Source organism: Drechmeria coniospora, chromosome 02, assembly GCF_001625195.1.
Source record: "Drechmeria coniospora strain ARSEF 6962 chromosome 02, whole genome shotgun sequence".
In the NCBI taxonomy this organism is placed as follows: domain Eukaryota; kingdom Fungi; phylum Ascomycota; class Sordariomycetes; order Hypocreales; family Ophiocordycipitaceae; genus Drechmeria; species Drechmeria coniospora.
In genome coordinates, this window is record NC_054390.1 from 7,125,314 (window position 1) to 7,143,267 (window position 17,954).

The 17,954-nt window shown below is 57.5% G+C and overlaps 3 protein-coding genes across 3 annotated transcripts; 2 read left to right on the forward strand and 1 right to left on the reverse strand.

The window, feature by feature from the left end:
- Positions 1-6,487: 6,487 nt before the first annotated feature.
- DCS_05072 (Glutamine synthetase) lies at positions 6,488-8,842 on the forward strand (the record flags this gene model as incomplete). The annotated part of the gene is made up of 8 exons (XM_040802378.1): positions 6,488-6,490; positions 6,637-6,672; positions 6,762-6,854; positions 7,604-7,938; positions 8,013-8,095; positions 8,165-8,207; positions 8,299-8,342; positions 8,400-8,842. 8 exons carry the CDS (start codon positions 6,488-6,490, stop codon positions 8,840-8,842), a joined length of 1,080 nt encoding a protein of 359 aa, XP_040657411.1.
- A 3,381-nt stretch (positions 8,843-12,223) lies between these two features.
- On the forward strand, positions 12,224-15,281 carry DCS_05073 (L-fucose permease; the record flags this gene model as incomplete). The annotated part of the gene is made up of 2 exons (XM_040802379.1): positions 12,224-12,532; positions 12,627-15,281. 2 exons carry the CDS (start codon positions 12,224-12,226, stop codon positions 15,279-15,281), a joined length of 2,964 nt encoding a protein of 987 aa, XP_040657412.1.
- Positions 15,282-15,525: 244 nt separating this feature from the next.
- Positions 15,526-16,617, reverse strand: DCS_05074 (uncharacterized protein; the record flags this gene model as incomplete). The annotated part of the gene is made up of 1 exon (XM_040802380.1): positions 15,526-16,617. One exon carries the CDS (start codon positions 16,615-16,617, stop codon positions 15,526-15,528), a length of 1,092 nt encoding a protein of 363 aa, XP_040657413.1.
- Positions 16,618-17,954: the final 1,337 nt, after the last annotated feature.

The window sequence follows — 17,954 nt, forward strand, 5'->3', positions numbered from 1 at the left end:
GCGAATCTATGGTATTGCCGATGAAAGGGATTCGCATAGCGTGCGCAGCCCTGGCCGATGCGACCAGAGGAGCTCTCAAGCAATGTTAACATTCGAGACGGCCGCAACCCAAGCTATGCCGTGCTCGCGTCAGCGTCGCGGCTATCGCGCCCGACCCTGGCCTGGTTCGCCATGACAATCGACTCGTCCATCATTCCTCCCATTAGTAATGCATGCATGATGATCCCGCTGCTTGCACACAAGTACGTAACATCCCGAGCGGATGGAAGGCCCGAAAGCGCCCAATGGACGGAGTGCACCTAGGTTACTCCGGACGCGGTCCAGGGCATTCATGCCTGTCGCAGGCACTCCGTACCCACGCACTGCACAAGTGTTGCAAGTGCAGCATCGAACAGACATGCATGCACTACACTCACTCCGTACTGCGGACCGATAACCAACGACTCGGACGCGCATGCGAGACCTCACGTCATTTTGGAACATGTAGCGGGTAGCGGGTGCAGATCACCACCGTCCCGCCCGCCCATCGGTGGCTAGCGGCTGGCCATTCGGGAGCAAGACACACGGCACGAAGCAAAGAGAGGGATCGATGTTTCTGGCCAACGTTGCAAGGACGCGAATCATGTCTCACCGGACCGAAGCCCGCAGATAATAGGGGCAATGACATTTCTCGTCCTGTCGGGTTCGGACAAATGGCAAGGCCAAACGGAAAGGGGGCCCACAAGTGTCAGGATGGCCGTCAGACATGCAAGTATGTACTTGCAATGATTACGAGTGTCAGGATTCAGCCGACAACCTGGCTGACGTTTGTCGGCCTCGACCGACCGACCGACCGCCTGGCTGGCCGCGAATCCTAGGGCGAAATTCCAGAGCGCTCGTGATGCATCGTCTTGGTGCACGTACTATACAGTGTACAATACATCCTGATATAGGTACGAAGGCCAGAGTGCATGACGATGGGGATAACTCTGGGGGGAATTGACCTTGAAAAGCACCTTGAAAGGCACCTTAAAAGGCGGAGGGAGGCTCGCGAGGTGGGCTACACCTACGGAGTACAGTAGGACGCGGCTCCAGGAAGGGTTCCGGGGGGAAGTGAGATTCTGCGCCGCCGTCCGAATACTTGCGCGAAGCTTCCTTGCCCACCCGAGGACAAGGCTGGAACTGAAAGGCGACAAGGCGGATAGGTCGCCTCTGCTAGTCTCGTCGGCGGCCGCATGGAGGGACAAGTGCATGGACTGCAAGCAAGTGCCAACAGCACAGGCGGCTGCGGCGTAGGAGGCTGTGCCTATTCGTGGATTGCCGTTCACGTAAGCAGGATGTGTAAGCAAGGGGCACCTGGCGGCGACGCGGTGCCGAGACAGAGAGGGAGAAACGGGCCGGATAGGGTGCGAATACTTTTGTGGCAGATGGTCATGGCCACGACGACACCGTGTCGCAGCGGGTGAAGTCGAGGTGTCGCCCGAGTATCGCGATTGGCCAGCTCCGAACAACTTCGTAAGAGTGGACGAGCTCGAAGGCCGGCAATGTACTAACTGTACTTACTTATCATTGCCGCGTACGGAGCACTCCGAACTGAGCTATAAGTACACCGTACGATGTATGTACTTGTACTTGCAAGTACTTAGGTGTGCGTGATGTGATAGGTAATAGGTGCACGTAAGTACATGTACTTGGGAGGTACATGAAGCCTGTGACTGCACCAGCAGGTGCACGGAGTAATGACCAGTAATAACTAGGTACGCCCAGAGTCTAACACAAGTACTGGATGGGGTCAGTGTACTTACAGGAAATTGCACGAGTACATATGCTCGTTCCGTGCTAAGCAAGCGTGCGTGTATCGGGCCATCACGGCGTGTTGGGAACATGTTCGGGGTCAGGACGATGAGAAGTCAAACTCGGAAGTTGGGTACTCGGGTAGAGCGAGTCAACCACTCCAGCTCCAGGTATCCGCACAGCAAACAACATTACTGCAAAAGTTAGCCAACATTTTTGGACTGCCAATCGCTCGCATGGTGCCTAACACTCCGTACAAGTACAGAGTACTTACTTCGCTGGAGGAATCGGTGTGCGATGTCGGCCCCGCCACAAGCTTTCGCGGCCATAGTCGAACACTTGTTCTCTCACAAACAAGGAGGTCGGTTCCCGTCAGCGGAAGGCTAGGGGGCTTACCTTGTCACACGTACAAGTAAGTGTGCTCAACGAGGTCCGGTAGGAGCCAGTTAGGGGCCAGTGCTGGCCATCCATCAGCATGGGTGATACACCATACGAGTAAGATCAGTCGGGCCTGGCCAATGGCAGGGTCACGATAAGGGACCCAACAAGTACGTACCTGGCGCCGAATGGGGCCGACCGACCTAGGACGCACGCCCGTTGTCCGGCCGGGCTGTGGCAGTCGGCGATGGGATGGATTCCACCATCATCGTTGCTGCCTTCAGTCAGCTGCTGCATGGAATGCCATCTGGAGCGCGGGGCATAGATAAGTACGTACTCATACATGCTTCTTGCACCTTGAACGGATACGGGTATGATAACGATGAGCACATGTGCGTGCGTAAGTACGTAGAACGATTCGAGTGCGTATTGACAACCCGCAAGGAATATGGGGCAATGCGCTCGGTACTCCGAACTCCGCGCTCAGCACTCCGTACAAGGAAGGATTCCGACGGCAAGCGAGGACGGTACGTGTGCATGTGCACCCGAGTGCAGGTACGGGAGCCCTGCACTCAACCGACGCCGAGGCCGCTACACCATCCTTCGCCGTCATCGACCACCACCTCGAATCGGAGGTGCGTGCTCGGAACGGCCAAGCAGAGGAGCGCGACAGGTTGCAGTATACAGGAAACCCGAACGGGGCCAATGGACGGACGGACGGACGGATGGATGGATGGATGGATGGACCCCCTTACCCCGGATGTGCCGTGCCTAACGTGCGAGATTGCCTTCCCGACGATGCGTCGCCGCGGGAGGGGGAGGGGAAGGGTGGGTGTTCGACTCGGCAGCGGTCTTGGCTCGCGGCTAGGTACTACCTCTTCCGAGAATCCCGCCATCATGCTCGTGACTCTGTCTTGTTTTGCCGTCGGCACACACGTGAGGCGCAGACTCGATTGCATTCTCGTTCGGTCGCCGTTATTGTATTAATTATTGCTATACGTTCATGTGTGGAGCAGCAGACTGTACTGTACCTTACACCTTTCATGTGCAAGTAATGCGTGCATTCAGCACTCACAGTGCTGTGATTCGGTAATAGGTACTTGCCTCGAGCCGCCGGCTTGCACATGCTAGGCACTGCATACGGTGCCTTGGTACGGAGTACTTGGCACGCAGCGTGCTGCGGGTGTACTGTATGTACTTACTTGGTTGTACTGTAAGTAGTCTGTACGGAGTACGGAGTACAGTGCATGTAATTAATATTTTGCCCTGCCGACTCCGCAGGTCAAAAATAGCATGTGCTGTGGGCTGGCCACCACACCTGTTCCTGAGGCATGGGTGGCTTCGCCACGCCACCAGCGCCTCGCTCGGCGGATGGATGCTCTCGGTAGTTGGCGAGGAGACGACCGAGCGTGTTGCATCACACGCATGGCACCCATAGGAGGCGTGCGGTGGCATCATTGCATCATGTCGGCGCAACTCATCCATGCCATGCTTTCGAGCACAGTCCACCACGGACGCATCGTCATCGGCGGCAACGAGAATGGACTGTACAGGTACAGTACGTATCACGGAAACTCCGTGCCAGCCCCTATCCACCTAGTACTTGGTACGGACATGGAAGTGCAGTGCACGCGAAATGAGTAATACAGTAATACTTGTGCAAACACAAGGGCAGTGAGTGTACATGCACTTACATGCGCATCAGTACTGCACCTGTGCATGTAAGCGCCACGAACTGTTATCCGTGCCTGCCTACTGCCACCAAAGTAGGAAGTAGGTACGTAATTGTCTGCACATCCGGTTCCCTATCTATGGAGCAGGGCTGCGATTTGTCGTTCTCTACCGAGTGCTTGTACTGTACTGCGCATGTACAGACAGTACTTGCCGCGAACTGTACTTGCTTGTACTTGCGAGGAGGTACGGAGCACAGGGCAAGTATTTATTACTACGCGCTGCAGGAGAGTACAGCTCGCGCACTCCGTAATACTAAGCTGCGTACCTTAAGCATGATGTCGCGGCTACATGTATACCTATGCATGCATGTACCTTGCCACACCGTTGGTGACCTGCCCAAGTGCAGCCGTGATCCATCCGTGAGGAAGGGTGTCGTGCCACTGAAACAGCGGCGTTGTCCGCTACCCCAGCGCATGCGACCCCCCACCAGCATTGGCGCGGCGTGTGAGCGACTTGCCCTGGCAACCCCCACACAGCTGCATCCCGCATGCGTTGCTCAGCCCAGGCCGGGCGGCGAGTACGGCCGAGAGAGCAGTGACAAGCCCCTGAAGCCGGCGACGTGCGTCAGGCGCTTCAACGCCACGAAGGCGGCGCGCTGCAGCGATGAAGCCGGTCGTCGAAAGGAATTGTCCACTTTGCAGCAATACTACAGTATGCCTTGCCGCACGTGCAATGAACCCGCAGCACTCCCACAGTCCAGATGCGGCGAGAAAAACAGAATCACCCGTGGCTACCCGAGGGCGCGATGGGTGGGAGTCGCCGATAAGCAAGTGCCGCAGGCCAAGTGCCTGCCGCTATAGTCATGACCTATAGTGCTCGTCGAGTGGTGGGTGCGCCGGTACCTGCACTGACACTCCGAGTGCGTGCTGTGTATGTACAGTACTCTGAGTGTACATGTACTTACTGGGCAAGTACTGTAATTGCAGTGTATTAGCGTACCGACTGTAAAATGTATTACTTACTAGGTACTTACTTTTCTGTACTTACATGGCTCCGTACGGAGTACTGTACAAGTGTCAGTACTGTACGGGGCGCGAGGACATTCTAAATTGCTACGGGGGTAGGGATCCTACCGGCGCCATTCAAACAGAAACCTGGGGGGGTTGGCGGGCCAGACTCGCGCAAGCGCCTTCGAATCGCGCAAGTACCTGTCCGCCGCGGAACTCAGGGTCATGACGCACGCGATGGTGAAGGCGTCGGTGGGCTCAATGTTGAGATGCGCAGGCTGACAGGTACGGAACGAATCGATCGAATGAATATTCGGTTGGAGGCACTGGTCGCATCGAGCCACCAGCAGATGGCAACATGCCAGCGACGGCCATCTTTCGCTGCGGCACAGCGGTGCAGGGCTGACGGCGCTGTGCCCCAAAGGAAGGGCAACCCATGCGGGTGGGAGTGTGGACGGATGGGGATTGTCATCTTTGTACAAGTACATGTACTCCGTACTCCGTATCTCGGCGTACTGACAGTACTGTACTCCGTACTCCGAACCGTATACTGTATTCCGTACACCGAGTACATGTACTCTTTTGGATGGATGCTTGTACTTGGTTGCACAAGTACAATAGAATCTGTAGACCTACCGCACATGTGCCGCACAAATCGAAGCGCATGCATATGTACCTGCACAGTTCTGACTGGTTCCTGGTTGAGAGGGAATATTAGTCGTGGGAGAAATACCAGATACGGAGCAACATGTACAGATAATTACTGGTAAGTAGGCACTACAGAGTACGAATACGTGAGAGTACATGTAGACTGTCGCGTTTCAAGTACTTGAACTTGACTGCACTCGAAAACACATGCAAGTCATGTTCTCGAGTGCCAGCAGGTGAGTACGTAGGTAGGTAGGTACCGGTACAAGCATGTGTGCCAGGTCGTAGGTCGGCTGGTACTCGTACAAGTGTGCCTACTTAGTTCGTCGACTCTTCGAACCTATACTTAGTATTACTTACTTACGTACTCCGTACTTGTAAGTAGATCAGGCACGCAGGGGCGAGCGAGAAATCACGAGTACAAGTACAGGTACGGAGTACAAGTACTGGCACTTCCTGACATGTACAGTACATGTGAAGCAGGTACCTCGCTCGGATCGAGGTCGCGGTACAGATACGAGTTCGGAGTGCTTAATGGGCCATGTGGGGCTTCTTAGGTGCACCTGTGCCACCTCGCCACGCTCCAGCAAACGGCCACACGTTGGCGATTCCCTTATCTATACCTCACTCAAAGTACCGATCGGTGTGGGTGGTGGGTGGGCGTGCGGTGGTGTACGGAGTAATAGAGCGTACACCTTTCGAGCCCGAGCAAGGAGCACTACGGGGCAGGTCGGGACGGTACCTTGTCGAGGGTGTCTGTCGCACTTTGTCGTCTCTCTCGATGCGGCCTGCTTATCGGCCAGGACATAAAACCCCCGAGGGCCCCCTTTCAGCTCGAACTTGTTCATAAACTTCCACACTTTTCGCTTGATAGCCAGCTTGCTCCAACTCATCCACGCCTCTCACCTCGCACCTTTCGCATCTCCAGCCTCGAGCCTCGCTCTCCCACCGCATCTTTCCGCCCCATTCCCACTCGTTGCGCCCGCGCTCCCAAAACCATCACAGCCATGGTGCGTATTCACATGCTCGTCTCTCCCACCACCATACCTCAGATCGGCCACCGGCGAGACCCCACCGGCGCCCCCGGCACCAGAGCAGCACCTGCAGCCCCCAACGCTTGCGCAACCCGGCGGCAGCACCGCTAACCGACTCTTAGGCTACCCGCGAGGTTCTCTCATCGAGGACGGAAACCGTACGTGATCCTCTCCCCTGAAGACGGATTCGCCGACGTCGCCCTTGGTCGAAATGATACGACGGACAGCGGTGCTAACGGCGCGGCAGGTCAACAAATACATGAAGCTCGACCAAAAGGGAAACCTCATGGCCGAGTACGTCTGGGTCGACGCCGTTGGCGAGACGCGATCCAAGTCCAGAGTGAGTTTGTTTTCTCCCCTCATTGTGACTCTCTGCCTCTGCCTCTGCCCCTGCCTCTGCCTCAATCCCCGACCCTACCTTGGCTCGACCATCCTCGTCGCTTGTTTCGGCCATCGTCACCGCCGCTGCGACGGAGCGAGCGAGGAACACGGTCCCGGATGGGCCAAGAGTTGTCGAGTTCCCCGTCCGACCACCCCCCCGCCTGTGTCCTCTGTCCTCTGTGCTGCTCGGCTTGGCGCAAGCGTCACCGGCCAAGCGCAAGCGCTCGACCGAGCCGGAACCGGGGCGGGCAAAGGACGGAACGACAGGCTATGGGTTCGCTTGACCAGCCAGTCATGCATGGATCCTCGTCAGCCACAGCTGGTCTTGGCATCGTGGCCGGTCAGGCCAGCCAAGGTCCGAAAAGGGTCTTCCGTGCCGCTTCCCCGCCCCACTCTTACGGCCGGAGCGGGCCAATCGACGTTGACCTCGCTCACGCTTCATCCCCAACCCGCCATGATGACGTCTCACTCCGGCCGTGGCTCCCCTACCCTCCATCGGCCTCCACACCAATGCCTGCGCCCCATCACACCTCCTTCTGCCACCTGACGTAGGAAAGGCACAGGAGCGGCAGGCACAGGGCGGCAGGCACAGAGCAGGGGGGAAAGCACGCAGGGGGGGAGAGGGGGCAGGCACAGGCACAGGCACAGACGGAGAGAGGCCTCCTGCACCACCGTCAGTTCTGCTTGGCTAATCTCGCCTCTTCACAGACTCTTCCCGTCAAGGAGTACACACCTGCGGATCTTCCCATCTGGAACTTTGACGGCTCCTCCACCGACCAGGCCCCGGGCGACAACTCGGACGTCTACCTGCGACCCGCGGCCGTCTACCCGGATCCCTTCCGTGGCGCGCCCAACATCATCGTCCTCGCCGAGTGCTGGAACGCCGACGGCACGCCGAACAAGTTCAACTACCGACATGAGTGCGCCAAGGTGATGGAGGCCTACGCCGACCGCGTTCCCTGGTTTGGCCTGGAGCAGGAGTACACCCTTCTCGACCACGACGACCGGCCTTACGGATGGCCTACCGGCGGTTTCCCTGCCCCGTGAGTCGCTCCCGCCACCACCAGGCTTTCGGCTCTCCCCCTCCGTGCGAGCGTGCCTGCTGACAGCCCCCAAGTCAGGGTCCTTACTACTGCGGTGTTGGCAGCGGCAAGGTCGTCATGCGTGACGTCGTCGAGTCACATTACAAGGCCTGTCTGTGTAAGTACATCCGCGCCGGTGCTGCTTTAGCCCTCGTTGCCAAGCTCCGTTGCTAACGGAACGCTGTAGACGCTGGCGTCCAGATCTCCGGCACCAATGCGGAAGTCATGCCGTACGTCCCTCCTGTCTCGTTGGATGACCTCGTCGTCTAGTCTACTCGTTCCCTTCGCTTCGTCGACCAAGCATGCTGACAATGTCAGCAGTGGCCAGTGGGAGTTCCAGGTTGGTCCGTGCGAGGGCATCAAGAGTACGTCGTCCCCCCCCCTGCTCTTTTTGCGTTTAAGGTAGGCTAACGCGACCGTAGTGGGTGACGAGCTTTGGATCGCCCGATTCTTCCTCGCGCGCGTTGCCGAAGATTTCGGTGTCAAGGTCTCGTGGCATCCCAAGCCCATCCCCGGAGACTGGAACGGCGCCGGTCTGCATTCCAACTTCTCGACCAAGGAGATGCGTGCCGAGGGCGGCATGAAGCACATCGAGGATGCCATCAAGAAGCTGGAACCTCACCACATCGAGTGCATCAAGGAGTACGGCGAGGATAACGAGCTCCGTCTCACCGGCCGCCACGAGACCGGCTCCATCGAGCAGTTCACATACGGCGTCGCCAACCGTGGCACGTCGATCCGCATTCCCCGGGAAACGGCGACGAAGGGGTACGGATACTTTGAGGATCGTCGCCCCGCGTCCAACGCCGATCCGTATCGCGTTACCAAGGTCCTGATGACGTCCATCTTTGGCAAGCTACGATGAGTACGGACCGGGTGGTTGCAGCGACGGCAGCGACGGCGGGCTGTCGGGGGATTTCAATGATGCGTATCTAATCTTGGCGTTCTGGCATGGCGGGATGGGTACAACATAACATGGCGTCGAAACAGACCAAGCCATTAGGTAGATTTCACTTTTTCAATCATTCAAATGCAATTAGAAGTCAGCTTTTCTTGTCGCCCTTAACGACAATCATGCATCACTCGAGCTCCTCGTGTCTCGCCGAGGACGCACTGCTCCTCACACTGAGCGTAGAAGTCGGGAGGGAGCCCTGTAGACGAGCTTCGGGTCTCCCATGCAAAACCAACGCTCTCGTTCATGACCATTCCGACTGTTGTCGGCATTTCTCAACGACAATGGTTCGGAGCTCGGTTCGTCTGCATCGGAGGACGTTCCTTCGCGAACCGTACCCATGTACTTGAACCGAATGCGCACCCCATGCACCTAACCAGACTCGACGCCGTGTTCCAGGAGATGGGTCCGCCCGCGAGACGCTCGGCGGGGCGAACTCGCGTCCGGGGAGAGAAGCGCCGGGGCCGAAGTTCGGTGCAATTTCATTCATGTTGATGTCATTGGAGTCTTTTACTCTGTTGTCCGCATTCCGGATAGCGTGGCATCGTGGGCGTTTCAGGGGCGCCTGAATAAGGTTTGCGTCGGTGGAAAGGTGCCAGATCGGTCCGATGAACAATACAATGTGCATGCACAAACGAAGAGGGTGCATTTTATCGCAAGCTATGATTCATGGTTGGCAAATACTATAGCATGGGCATGAGGAATACCCATGACCAGACTACGCAATATACATGTATGTATGTGTTGAGCAACGCTGTCATACGGCTGTTCTACGCTGTCATATGGCTGCTCTAGAGAGATGACGTCCTGTGGAGCCGAATACCCATCATCATGGGCTGCTGTCCATGTTTGGTAATCTCGGGCAGCTATTATTCCCGAAGAACTATTTTCATGGCGAGAAGAAGCCATGATTGAATTGTCTTGTGTGTATAGTATCGTGGTAGGAGGACGGCCAGTGGTTTGCACGTAGCTGGACATGCTTTCCAGCTGTCTGTTGACGGCTTGAACATAGGGAGGAAGGAAGGAAGGAAGGAAGGAGGGAGGGAGGGAGGGAAGGAAAGAGATATGGAAGGAAGAGAGATGGACGGAAAGAGAGATGGAAGGAAAGGAGATGGAAGGAAAGGAGATGGAAGGAAAGAGAAATGGAAAGTAAGAGAGATGGAAGGAAAGAGGGAGGGAAGGAAAGAAGGAAGAATGGAAAGAGGGAGGGAAGGAAAGAGGGAAGGAAGGAAGAAGGAAAAAAGGAAACAACGAAAGTGCCTGCCTACTGTATATGGTACTGGTCTTCTATGAACCATGACCGCCATGAACCTCGGCCCTTGCCTTGTTGCCTTCTGGCGGTTGCCTCACCGCTGCTTCAGTACCATGGAGATCTGTGCATATGCTGCACAAGCTGTCAACCCCTGCCAACGTACCCTAACACTACCAACGCATCGTAGCAGTAGCAGTAGCAGTAGCAGTAGCGGCAGAGGCAGCGGCAGCAAGAGCAGCAATGTCCACTCGGATTGCTCTGTTTCCTCTTCAACAAACTCCGGCATATGTTGGATGTTCTCGTCCTCCTCGTCCCAGTACATGGCCATCATGATACCTGCTGATATCCTGAATAAGCGGGATATCCTCTTTCCCGTATCCCTCTTCGATCTGGTGGCCGTCCAATTCTTCAAATGCCACCGCCAGGCCATTTTTTGTGCATCGCAGGTTCTAGAGCAAATGGGCTCCGATATGATGCTTGGAAGAGGGAGAGGATGGCGGGCCGTCCTTGTCATGATGTCAATTACAAGTATCTGTTCGACGAGAATAAACGGGCGGGAATACAAGTAGGGACAACCTTGCCCATTCATTCGTTCCCTTGTGCCCCCGTCGCTGATTTTGGTAGTAACTGGGTGGCGTGTTTGCGCCGTTAGATCAGCGGCATCACCACTCTACTTTGCTGTACTGCTCTGGCCCTGCCGCCCACTTCGTCACAAGTACTAAAAATGCCCAGCAGAGAGCAGCAGGTTGTATGCTGCAACACATGCGAAACTATTCACTCCATGTAATGATTTCAAACCCAAGCTTCACAGCCGACCACGCCCGAGTCCGTTTCTACTTGTGCCTAGTATTGATTGCGTACCCCTTTTTTTCTTCTTGATCGCCGGCGTCACTCTATGCCCCTAGGCGGTGCTGGTAGGGTTTATTTTAGGTACTGCAAGTACTTACCTCTTACTCCGTAATTACTCCACAGATTCACTCCAAGCTCGAAGCTCTCTCTCTCTGTACCTAGGTGTCAGGACGGAGTACACCTCCTACAGTGTTACTAGTACTTAGAGCTGGCAGCGAACGCTCCACTCAACCGTGCTAATTAGCGTGTGCCAATAAGTACTGTAAGTACATGTAGTTGTACAAGTGCAGCGTGAGGGAAAAGAGTGGGGTTCGGCACAGTAGTGAACACCCCCGCCTTTGGATCCGGCTGGTCCCTGCCAAGCGTCCATCCAGATCCGGTTCCCCAATCCCCAGCAAAACGACAAACGGAGCGACAACAAGAGCAGTCCAAAGTGCCATCTTGACCCGAACGGCAGGTTTGGTACCTCGAGAAAATCGCCTCGGCCATCCTCCCATCCATCTAGACCACGTGCATGTGCAAGTGCGTTGGGGTGCCTGCGCATTCTTCTCCTCTCCCCAGGCCAGAAATAACTCGCTGGAACGCAGCTCGGGAGCCCATGACTGATCGACCGGCAGCGACGCAAACGTGTGCCTTTTGCTGGGCCAACCGTTGGCCCTCATAGCCGGTAATCGACTTTTTTGCTTCAAACGGACTATACGGGGTGATTACGCGCAGGCACATACCTCATTCGTTCGAGAACGAGTCTCGCTCAAGACGGGGCCGATCTATCCGCCACTGGGAAAGGACGGACCAATCCACCTTGTCGCGTGCTCTTCACCCCCCCCCTTACCTTAGTGGACACAAGAATGCTCCCAAACGCCTCGCCCACAAAAGGTGAGGTCCATAGACGGTGTAGGCCAAAATCCCTTCACCCTCTCCGTCCCGCCTTGTAGTCTTCCGCCCAGCACCCGCCATCTCGAGGCAGCGAGGCCATCCTCTTGCCGAATCTCTGTCTCGTCTCGAAAACAGCAGCAGCATCCCGCCGAACTCGTTGGAGTCCTTGACGATGGCCTTGGCATCCATCTGCCGATGCCGTTAGCCAACCTCCCCCGTCTCGTTGGCTTCCGCCGCTCCCGACGACGTCACCTCCGACTGTCGCTGTGGTCGGTCGCATCCCGGCGCCCGCCCATGTCGTCAAGTCCGACTCCGCCATGGCATCCTCCGTCAACGACCCCGATCGCTATGTCCCAAATCGCGGGCCCGCCGTCTTTGCCGTGACGACGGCGACTCTCATCCTCGCCTCCGTTTTCGTCGGCGCCCGCTTCATCTGCCGCTGCTTCATAGTGCGCAGGATCACCTGGGACGACAGGATCATGCTTCTCGCATGGCTCATCGCCTTCTTCCTCTCCTTCACCATCCTCCTCGGCGTTGTCAACGGCCTCGGGAAATATGACCAAGACATCCCCGACGATGACTGGGTCACCCTGCGCCGTTGCGAGTACATCTTCTCCATCCTCTACGTACGTCTGGGCAGACCCCCCTGACGACGGTGGCATCGCCGTCCATCAGATGCACATGGTTGTGCGAGAGTGGAGTGGCTGACGTAGCGAGCAGAACCCCGCCCTCATGGCGACCAAGACGAGCATCTTGATCTTCTACCTGCGCCTGGCCAAGAACACCCAGTTGGTCCTGCGCTACGCCTCGTGGGCCACCCTCGTCGTCGTCAACGTCGCCGGCCTCGTCCTCACCTTCATGAACATTTTCCAATGCAACCCCATCCAAGCAGCCTGGGCCGCCTACCACTACGAAACGCCATCCTGCATCCCGCTCCTCACCGAGTTCATCTGCTCCTCGCCCGTCAACGTCGTCACCGATCTCGCCATCCTCGCGTTGCCGATACCCGTCCTCACCGGCATGCGTCTCCCCTTGCGCCAGAAGACCATCCTCATCCTCACCTTCACGCTCGGCATCTTCGTCACCATAGTCGACGTCGTACGCATCTACTACCTCCAGAGCGCCATCACCGACGTGCCCACCGGCGGCACCTCGACCAATCCCAACGCCACCTTCGGCGGCCAGGCCGACTTTGCCTGGAATGCCTCCATCTCGCTCATGTGGAGCGCCGTCGAGGTCAACGTCGGCATGACCTGTGCCTGCGTTCCCACCCTCAAGCCCCTCATCCTCAAGCTCATGCCCGCGATGCTGTTCGACCAGCACGGCCCCAAACCCGCTGACGAGTCCGAGACTCATTCGTCGCAGCAGCAGCAGCAGCAGCATCGAGACGCGCCGGCGACGGCGCTTCCCGCCGTCGCCTGCCCTCAGCAGGCCCACCTGGCCAACGACCCCGAGCCCCCCTTGAGCTTCGGTGAGTTTTTGGCCATGCCGGGCACTGTCTCGCCCGGCACAAACGTCAGCGAGGACAACAACGAGAGTGCCGTCAGCAACAACAGCAACGACAGCAACGACAGCCACGAGAACGACAACAACGATGACGATGACGACGACTATGACTGGCTGCCAGAGGATCCCGATCCCATAACGCAGACGCGCACGAACAGGACCCATTCTACCGCCTGCACGGTCGAGAGCGGCGTCTACTTCGGCTTCGTCAACATGACGAAGCCCAAGAGCATGCTCAGGGCCAACGCGTCCGAGTCGTTCAAGTACTGCACCATCGTCTCCATCCTCTTCCTGCTCTGGGGCATGTCGTACGGCCTGCTCAACATGCTCAACAACGCCGTCGCCTTCGTCAACAACATGAGCCCCGCCCAGGCCCTCGGCTTGACGACCGCCTACTTTGGTGGCGGCTACTTTTTCGGGCCCTTGCTCGTCGGCGAATGGATCCTGCGTCGGGACGAGCACAACCGCACCAAGCGGCACGAGAAGAACGAGGCCGAGCACGTCGGCGGCTTCAAGGTCACCTTCATCGTCGGCCTTTGCATATACGGCATAGGCACCATCATCTTCTGGCCCTCGGCCGTCACCAACTCGTACGGGGGCTTCATGCTCAGCAACTTCGTCGTCGGATTCGGCCTTTCCGTCCTCGAAGTGGGCGCCAACGCCTTCATGGTCCTCTGCGGACCCCCCGCCTTCGGCGAGACGCGCCTCCTGCTGGCCCAGGGAATACAGGGCATCGGGAGCGTCGTCAGCGGTCTGCTGGCGCAAAAGGTCTTCTTCAAGGGAATCGCCGACTCCATCACGGACGGCGACACGGCCGACAGCATGACCCTCATCAACGTTCAGTGGGCCTACCTCGGCATCACCTTGCTCTGCGTCGCCCTCGCCCTCTTCTTCTTTTACATGCCGCTGCCGGAGGTGAGCGATTCGGAGCTCGACGCCTTGGCGAAACGGCTTCCGATCGAGCCCAAGAAGAGGAGCATCGGCGGTCTGCAGCTGCGAACCGTGAGCTTGATACTGGCCGTCTTCTCCCAGTACATCTACGTGGCCTCGCAGGAGAGCAACGGCATCTACTTTGGCCCTCTACTCGTCTCCATCACCCGCTCCGACGACGGAAGCGGCCACGACGGCCTCGGCGGCTCAGACTCGCTCGAGCTGGACAGGCCGCCCGGGATAGCGATCGCCATATCGGACTACATGCTCGTCGGCCATACGGCCCTGACCCTCTCGCGATTTCTCGTCGGCTACCTTACCTATCTCTCGGTGCGTTATCCGCATCGGCTTCCGCAGCCGCGAACCTACCTCACCATCAGCGTCGGCCTGTGCCTTGTCATCTCCATCGTTCCCGTCGTCCTGCACACGACGGACCCGAACATCATGGTGATCCCGCTGTTGCTCTTCTTCTTCGCCGAAGGCCCCATCTGGCCTTTGATCTTCGCCATCGGCCTGCGAGGCCAAGGCCTTAGGACGAAGAGGGCGGCCGCCTTCATCACCATGGGTGGCGCCGGCGCCGGCTTCTTTCCCTTCATCATGTACGGCATCATCAAGAATGGCGGCAGCGTGCAGATGGCCTTCATCTTGATCATCGCCTTGCAAGCCGCCATGGCCGTCTACCCCCTGTTTCTCGAGTTGTCGGGAGACGCCAGGCGGCTCGTCGACCCCTGCCGCAACGTGCGTGTCCCAAGGAGGCTCGAGGAGAGGCCGGTGGACGAGCAGGTGGCCGAGTGGCGCCGACGCAACGAAGCGCGGGAAAAGAGGAGTCTGCGGCACAAAGTAACGAGGAGCCTGGGCGCTCGATTCAGCGGGATGCGAAAGCCATCAATACCGCAGGGTGAATCGGAACATTTCGAGAGCGTGTCGAGCTCTCCATGAACGACATGACATTTACGACAGGAGCAGGGTGCATCATCCTTATTCTTCGTCCCGTCTCACGGGTAGGGGGGTAACGGTTGGCGTGTTGGGTTGATTGATATTTTACCAGATACCCCCGGCGGCAGTGTTATTGCTACCATGTGTACATGTATGTATATATGTATATGTACGGAGTATATGTATATGTAAATGTATATGTTATATTCCCTGCATTTTCCATTGTGCGTACGACAGATGACTGTGCTCAATTCCGTATTGCGGGATCAATCGAACTCGAGCTTTCGACACACCGAATCTCTCCCCACGAGGATCCAATGTCGTTCTCAATGTCTTCAAAAACGCGTACGCCTCTGCTCCCGAGGCCCGTGGCCAAGCCGACGGCGCTAGCGCCTGCCCTCCGCATCCGTTTGTACCCATCGCCATCGCTGACACCGCCCACGCCGACAATGACGAGGTGGCTCAGCTCGGGCCTCTCGTCGAACATACGTCGCAGGGTAGCAACGTTGCCGAGGGCAAGTGGATGCAGCATGGCACCCCCCATGCCACCGAGCAAGCCGCCATCGCCGGCTCCTTCAAAGACGAGGCAGCCCCCGAGAGTGTTCGTGGCGGTGACGAAGCTTAGGCGGCTGGCGTAGGGAAGGAGCGCATCGTCGACGAGGGCGGCAAACTGGGACGGGTGCGTCAGGGGCGGCAGCTTCAGGCCGAGTGGGAGTCTCGGGTGCGGCGGTAGGACGTCGAGGAAGCAGCGGAGAGCGGACGGGGAGAGGGCCGGTGGCGGCGCCGATGGCAGATTGGGACACGACAGATTGATCTCGACGGCGAGAGGGAAGGGGAGCTCGGGGGCGGCGGCAAGGATGCGCTCGTGGCAGATGGCAATGTGGGCGGGCTCGGCGTCGGTAATGCTGATGATGATTGTTTTGCGGCTGGGCGCCTCGGTGGTTGGAAGTGAGGCCGCAAGGTCGTGCAGGATGGCGAGGTAGGTGTCGATGGTGAGGGGGCTGTAGCCGAGGGAGTTGAGGCTGCCTACCGCCCGTCGTTCGAGCTTCTGCTTCTGTTTCTGCTGCTCATGCTCATGCTCATGCTGATGCTCCGGCTCCGACGGTTCATCTTCCTGTACAGGACCACCGCCAAGGGCGGGGTCAAGAAAGACATGACGGTGAAGGGCCTCGTCGTGGGTGAAGCCGTCAAGCAGACTCGTCCGCGTCGTGACGGCACCGGTCGACGGGCAGAGCAAGAGGGCCTCGATATCGTCGCGTGTCGTCGCCCAGGGGCAGGCGGTGTTGAGGAGTGGTGGGTGGAAGGAGAGCGTCGGCGGCGTCGGCGAGGAATACATCATTATGCAACGACCTTGTCGGCCGCGGCGGTGTGAAGCATGAGGGAATTACAGTCGATGTCGGATGGTGGGCAGAGGTTCTCGGCTGGGCCGACCGAGGCGGTGAAGGTAGGCTGCAGCAAGTCTACTAGGTCTGGTGCTGGGTAGGTACGGTTACGTCGCGGGAAGCCGGAGCCGATACTCCCGGTCGTCCCCACGCTCCTGCTCCACGCTGTTGCTCCGCCGCGGCCCCGAGGCTCGTCCGTGACGGCGGAACGGATGATATCGGAGATGTCTGCTGCTGCCGACTCTGCCACGGTCGCCAAATCCTCCGGCTGCGTTGTGACAATGAATTTCGTCTGTGCACCATCATCGAGTCCGACAGCAAGCCATCGACAGCGAACCATTGATCAGAGAATCCTGTCTGTTGACATCTTGGCAAGCTTCCTCAAGGCACTATTGACTGCGCTGCGGCGTCGTACGAGCTAGGCAATGAAAAACGAGATACATCGGTGCCGAATAATAGTAATAGTGGCATTAACATGCTGGTAGGGAGTACCCTGACCACGGCCCAGGGACCTGTGGTCTATACATGTGACTCACGAGCTATAGCTGACGCGGCAGCTGTCCCTGCGAGAGCAGCAGCAGTGGCGTTGACCTGGAATCAGACTCAGGTCTCGGTTTGGAGTCGTGCCCTTGGGGGAACAAAAGAAATCCAAGTTCAAGGCACAGCAAACTTGATGATTATTAGCCTTGCTCAGTGTGGCCTGGACGGGTTCAAACACCGTTCAGACACTGAAGGCGTTCTCTGTAGTCTGCTCCCCTGACAGAGCACTTCGTACTTTTTCCCGAGCACTTGTACAGCGTGCTACATGCGCAAGTAGAGAGAGGTACCCAATACCCGGGATGAAAGCGGACATAGGGTGCAATCCGCTCCTGTTCCTGAAGGTACTCGTGGGTATGACCTGGTGCTTACCATCTCGTGGATGGGTGCAAGTATGTATACTTAACTCACAGTACTCCGTACGGAGTACGGAATGCTTCGTACGGAGTGCTCCGTTCAGCTATCGCATATTATTACTGTGCAAGGGGTGCCACAAGCACATAGTACTTAAGCAGGTGTAAGTACACGGGGATGTACTTAGCAGGTTGGCAACTCAAAGTACATGTACAACTAACTACAAGTGCAGTACTTACTTCAGCACAGCACCAAGGTACCGAGGCGGACGACACATCGGGAACACGTCAAGTATTCTTAGCTTCTAAGCTCCAGCTGCCCCGCTCAGCGCCGCTGGCGGTGGCAGGCAACCACAGCTGCAACTTGAATTGCGGCTTGGATCGAGGCTGAGCACCGACGTCAA